Source organism: Astyanax mexicanus, chromosome 24 (assembly GCF_023375975.1).
Source record: "Astyanax mexicanus isolate ESR-SI-001 chromosome 24, AstMex3_surface, whole genome shotgun sequence".
Classification (NCBI taxonomy): Eukaryota; Metazoa; Chordata; class Actinopteri; order Characiformes; family Acestrorhamphidae; genus Astyanax; species Astyanax mexicanus.
In genome coordinates, this window is record NC_064431.1 from 19,254,989 (window position 1) to 19,261,792 (window position 6,804).

Genomic DNA, 6,804 nt, shown 5'->3' on the forward strand with positions numbered 1-6,804 from the left:
CATTGGTACATTAGCTATATTAGAAAGTTGGTTGTAATCTTATGGCTGATCAGTCTATAGCCCATTTAATTCTTGCCCAGAGGAGTGTGATTAATAGGGAATATAGAGTGAGTGCTGTATACTCCACAGTGCAGAGTGTGACGCCACAGTTGATATGATCAGAAGCCTGGATTTGATTGGTTGAAATCTGCGGGTTGGGTTAATGTTTACTGCATAATGTTCTGACATCAGGGTTCAAAGGTCAGGCTTAGCAGAAAGGGCCACGCTGTAGGTGATGAGGCGCTGAGGAGGTAAGGAGATAAAGGAGAAGATCGGACGCTGAGTGGAGAACACTATGGTAGCGATTACAGAATTTCAGAGTGAGTGTCTTCCTTTATTATCTTGTCTTTTCTAGATGTTTCTAGTGTGTATTGTACTCGGACCTGCTTGCCGTTAAAGCAAACTCTTTGTGTCTATAATTTCTGATTATTTAGTAACATTACTTTTAAAATGTTAAGATATTAAATACTTTATTTTATAGTTAATTATAATATATTAATACAACTTGGGGAATCATTGTTTTCTGGGAAAACTTGTTCTCCTGCTTCTGTACTGTAGAGATCGGGGTGGGGATTTCAGGCTTCGGCATTTTCTTCATTCTGTTTGGAGTGCTGCTGTACTTTGACTCTGTCTTGTTGGCGTTTGGTAATGTAAGTTCCTCACACCAGACACACTATACATTCTGCTTTAGTCAACCCAGTAAACCTTTAGATTATTATGCTGTTATTAATTGTATTACATAAATGATAATTAGGTATTTAATAAATGTTTTGCCAAACAGTAAATTTGCCAGGGTTCATTTAATATGGGGGACTTCAAGTAACACAGTGTATGTGTATGTAAAGCCCTATCCAGAGGGGATTAGTTTCTCAGGGGGACATCTGTGAAAAATATTTCACACTTCTACTCAGTAATAAAACTTGCATCTGGACTGCAATTGAAAAAACAGGAGGACCAGTGATTTTTTTGGCTTTCTCAGTCACGGGACATCACGTTCAGTAGCTCCTCTATTTCCATTTCCTCTCTGTTGTGTGTAATTATGGTGCATAGCAGTGGAAAAATAGCTATTTTATTGAACGTGAGGTGATGAAACTCAGAGATTAAAATTACTGGAAAAAGAGATAATTCAGCCTGTAATTTTCTTAGAGGACATCTGATAAAAACACATACATGATCGTTCTGGAAGGTAATAAAATCCAAGAAGACCCCCCATAAAAGAGAAAATGACCCCCCTTAGAAACTAATCCTGTCCAGATAGGGCTTAACAGAAGGTTGAGGGACTTAGAACATTTTTATTTGTATCCAAACTATCCAAACCTATTAACATTTAAACATAAACATTTGCTAATTTACCAAAAAACAATAAATGGTTTAAAGTCTAAATCATCTAACTAAGACATAGGCTACATTCACATTACCAAGCTGAAGAGAAACAAATCAGATTTTTTGCTCAATGTGGCTCAGATCCTATTTTTTCATGGCTGTGTGAACGTGCCAAATCCAAATTTTTCAATTCAGATTTGAGCCACTTCCATATGTGGGCCTAAATCAGATACATATAGGCTCCATGAACATGCGACATACATGTGAATGATCGGAATTCATGAGTTTTTTTTCTCTCTTTAGCAATGCGCTACATGCTTCTCTCTCGTACCCACACACGATCTCTTGGTGCAGCTGTACAGTTATAGCTGTAAAAACAGCAAAAGCAAACCGCCTGGCCTTTTTTCTCCTCCTTAACCTGAGCATGAACTTCAGACCAGCTGTTTACTCTCCACTCCAGCAAAAGATATGATCCACATATGAGCTGCTAATAAACGCCTCCATTTCACCTTTATAAAGCTACGAGTCGCCTCTCAAATATGAGGTTTTTTGTTGTTGGTGAAGAAGGTGATGTTTATCACTGTGCGCATGTGAGACGTGAGATGACAGATTCGTTCACATTACCCACAGATACAAATCACTTACATTTGTGAATGTGAACCGTCAAGATAGCCAAATCCGATCTTAGCAAAATCTCGAATTTAAATAATTTGGCTTGTAATGTGAATGTGGCCTAGGATGTATGGATGGATGGATGGATTGATAGATGGATGGATGGATAAGTAAAATATTTTTTATTTTATATTATATGGGATCTAGCATGTATCACTTGTGCCAACACCCCGGTTGCTGAGTATAATATGGGAATCTGCTTAAGCCACTTGTGCCAACACCCCGGTTGCTAAGAGCTTTTACTGCAATGATTTTCCACAGATCCTGTTCCTGACGGGTCTGGCCTTCATCATTGGCCTGAGGAGAACCGCCCACTTTTTCTTCCAGAGACAAAAACTCAGAGCCTCCTCCTTCTTCCTGGGGGGCGTGGCTTTAGTGGTGCTGCGATGGCCTCGCATCGGCATGCTGGTGGAGAGTTACGGCTTTTTTCTTCTGTTTAAGTGAGTATTGTTATCCTAAATATGCTTTCAAGATACCAAAAGTGCTAAACACCTAAGAGGGACAGTCCGATGAAGAAGCAGCTTTTTATTGTTGTGGATGATTTTTTATTTTTATTTTTTTTTTTGGGAACAGTAGGGTCAAAATATCATCAAAATATAAATGTTGACAATATTCCTTATTCCTTTTCAGATCATTCTTTCCAATGGTCTTTGGATTCCTCGGAACAGTCTTAAATTTGCCTTTCCTCACAACTGTAAGAAGATTGTAGATCCCTTTACTGTTTCTTAACAACAACAACAGACTGGAGTATAGTAATGTAACACTCTTTTTACCCTCTGTCTTTATATTTCAGTTATTTAATTTATCAGAGAGCAGCTCCTCCATGGTCTGAGGAGGATGGAGGTGATGAAGAAGCTGAACTGCTGGATTACAGTGTGAATAAAGTGTTTTGGTCTTTACTTGTGCTCCTGGAGGCCCAGCTTTCTGTTCAGTCAAGCACAAATTATTATTAGATAGTTAGAGAGCAGGTGAAACTCTAAGGCTGTGTCCCAATTGTGTACTAAATGTATAAAACAAATACTATAAGGTATATACTGTGTACTAGTCGTAATAGTGTGGGTTTAGCAGGTTAGTACACAAAATATTAACATACTAACAAGAAGTGATGAAACATCAAGCGTTCTCTAGCATTTTATTTATTTTATTATGTTTTTTTCAATTATTTTTCTTCCTTTTTTCCTTTGTATATGATGATGAGAATAATGTTTCACATTTTGTATGTTTGTAAATGTTGCTAATACTGCAGTAAATCTATATGGTGAATACATCTTACCTTTCTGTTTTGCATTGCATTCTAGGATAATAGTGTCCAGCATAGATAGGATATTTGAGTATACTTTTACATTTTTATCTACTTTATCGACAAAACTTACTTTTTTAGATGATCAAGTATGATTTAACTGTGATTAACTACATTTTTTGGAAAGCTGAGTTTAATTTCACTACTAGCAACTACCAGACCTAAATACTGCCAGAACTGTAGAATTAAGAAATCACTTAAATAGATCCTGTCTGAGCTACACATTATGCCCCAATCTTAAGAAATTCAAGAACAAATGAGAAAACATTTGTAAAGATCTATCAGTGTGGAAAAGGTTACAAAGTCATGTCTAAAACTTTGGGACTCCAGCAGACAACAGTGAGAGCTATTATTCACAAATGGAGAAAACATGGAACACTTGTGAACCTTCCCAGGAGTGATCGGCGTACTGAAATTACTCCAACAGGGCATGGACAACTCATCCAGGAGGTCACAAAAGACCCCAAAAAAACAAAAAAGAACTGCAGGTCTCATTTGCATCAGTTAAGATTGGAGTTAATGAGTCAAAAATAAGAAAGACAATAAGACAATAAGAAAGAGTTCCAAAGCAAATAACACTGCTGACCAAAAAGAACACAATGGCCCACCTCACACTTGCCAACAAACATCTTGATGATCCCAAGAACTTTGGATAGTTATTATGTGGAATGACGTGAAAAAGTGGAGCTTTTTGGAAGGTGTGTGTCCCGTTACATCTGGCATAAAACTAACACATAAATTCAGAAGAAGAACATCATACTGAACGTAAAACATGGTGGTGGTAGTGTGATGCTCTGGGGCTGCTTTGCTGCTTCAGGGTCTGGACAACTTGCTGTAATAGATCCAGAAATTCTGCTGTTTAACAGACAATCCTGAAGGTTGATCGCAGTTGATTAATTGATTGCAGTTGTTGCTGTCAAATTATTAGGCTTAGGGGTTTAAATACTTTTTCACACAGGGTCAGGTTGATTTTTATATATATATTTTTTTTTATTAATAAATGAAATCATTATTTAAAAACTACTTTTGGTATTTACTTAGAATATCTTTGTCTGATATTAAAATGTGTTTGTTAATCTAAAAAATTGTAAGTATGATAAAAATAGAAAAAACAAAATACTTTTTCACAGCACTTTATATAATATACCTCATACTCAAAAACTATAGTTTGTATTAGTATTTAGTACACAATTGGGATGGACCATATGGCTGTGTTCAGACTGTCAGCCCGAATCTAATCTGTATCCAGATTTATTTTTCCTAGTGTAAACAGACAGAAAGCAAATAAAATCAGGCTTTTGCTAATCAGATTGAAACGCGTGACAAAAAATTACCTCATCAAATTCCTAGTGACAGAAGTGTAGGGGTTCAAAAAGAGCACCAAAGATTAGTAACTACCTGAAAAAGATCTAATCGGAGAAACAGATCCAATATGTCTAAACACTAATGCAAATGTAGAACAGGATGTTTGGACAAGAATCCTTCACCTTTCAGATGTCAAGTTCATGTGTGTTTCTCCATTTTCTTTGATTGTTTACTATTTTTTGTGGGATATATTGTATTTTTAGTCATTTTTTAAACTTCCATTTGTATTATTTTAAATAAATCTAAAGATTTAAAAGAAATTAAACAAAAATTGTCTGTCATTAAATTTGCAACCATGCTTGCCTAATAATTTAGTAGACCTGGCCTTTTCTCTCAAACCAAGCACATGTCTCAGACTGCCTTCATTGAGTTTTTACAACACAGTCGTAAGAACCAGAAGTAGTGTAGATTTTTACCCTATATACCCTGGTTTTTCCACTTTGTCCATTAAGGATAAAAGTTAATTTCAACAGATTTTATGTGATTTAGTTTACTTTGTATCATGTTTATTGCACTGTCAAACGAGTCGAACAGGAGATGCATTGTGTCTACGTCAACCCAGGATTTTTACTTTCTGGACCTGAAATATTCACCTCTGTGTAAGTAACTATGTTTACATAGGATCTCCGGTGGATTTCACGTTTTACAGAGACTCTAAGACTAGTTCAGTGGCTGAAGTGCACTTAGCAGAACATTACACATGTTGTAAAGTAACAAATGACATTGCAAAGACTGTTATTAGTGTAAAAATGTCTTTATTTTAAAACTTTTTATTTTAAAACTATATGTTTGCAAGTGTTAATATTCATTAACAAGCAAGCAACAAAATCCCCACACACTCCTCCACCAGACTAAAGCAGTGTTAAGGCCCTGTCCCACTGTGATTGCGTCTAAATATCCACTAAAGTACGTCCAAATTTATCAGAAAACACTGCGTCCACTGAGTGAACGCGCTGCGTCCAAAATTACGTCCATATTCCGTCTAAATTGAAGTTGAACGCCGACTTCCAAATTTGTACGTCGACTTCCACTCTTTGGACGTCGACTTCCACTTTTTGGACGTCGACTTCCAACTATATATGGTTGTTTTTTCTAGTGAATCATCATTTCTTCTTGAGCTACAAGAGAGAGCACGTCTGTTATCTTCTACACAACCATGGACCACAGATTCCTTGCAGTGATGGTGCAGCAGCAGAACATCTCAGCAGGAGAGGACTGTATGGGTCAGGCCTTGGATTGTACGCCGGGAGGAGTTTGGACTGTATGACCGGCTGATGGTAAAGCGATGGACGCCAGAAAAATATTTTTATGGACGTCGACGTCCACCTGTACATGCCGTCCAAATATCCACTAAATTACGTCCGTACTGCGTCTAAATATCCACTAAATTACGTCCATATTAGTCGCCGTCTATTCTGAAAATTTTGGGAGGTACCAAAACCACTTTTGCATCTAAAGTGGACGGCAACGTCTAAACTACGTCCACCTGGACGGTGCCGTCCAAATATCCACTAAACTACGTCCAGATTGCGTCTAAATATCCACTAAATATCCATTAAACTGCGTCCACTGAAATTTGGACGTACTTTCGTGGATATTTAGACTCAATCGCAGTGGGACAGGGCCTTTATACTGGATCACCGGCATTTTTTTCACAAAAAACAACTCACATGGATTCATACTAGAGACAACTATTTTAAAATTAATTAAACAAAAAATAAAATGACACCTTTAACCCCTGAGCTGCTAAATAAGACAATATAATAAGAAAAAATAATGAGTTCAACTCTTTTTGGACTTGGTCCAGATCTGAAAATGCTGTAAATGTGATGAGAGAACTGGTTGAGACTGGCTTTAAAACTTTGAAACTAACTTTTAATATATATATATATATATACATATATATATATATTTTTTTTTTCTGTATAACAGAAGGTAATAAAACCATGATATCTATTATTACATACTGTACATTCGTTAAACCTTCCAGACCAGTAGGTTATAGACTTATAAAACAAGTATATATTATGGTCGTATGGATTTATGTTCACACAACACACTGATACTGTTATTAGAATATTTTGTTTCTCACATCCCACTCAATA

The 6,804-nt window shown here is 36.5% G+C and overlaps 1 protein-coding gene across 1 annotated transcript; it reads left to right on the forward strand.

The window, feature by feature from the left end:
- The first annotated feature begins 80 nt into the window (after nucleotides 1-80).
- golt1a (golgi transport 1A) lies at nucleotides 81-3,301 on the forward strand. Its single transcript, XM_007228583.4, has 5 exons — nucleotides 81-359; nucleotides 598-689; nucleotides 2,296-2,474; nucleotides 2,665-2,728; nucleotides 2,828-3,301. Exons 1-5 carry the CDS (start codon nucleotides 335-337, stop codon nucleotides 2,864-2,866), a joined length of 399 nt encoding a protein of 132 aa, XP_007228645.1. The 5' UTR covers nucleotides 81-334; the 3' UTR covers nucleotides 2,867-3,301.
- Nucleotides 3,302-6,804: the final 3,503 nt, after the last annotated feature.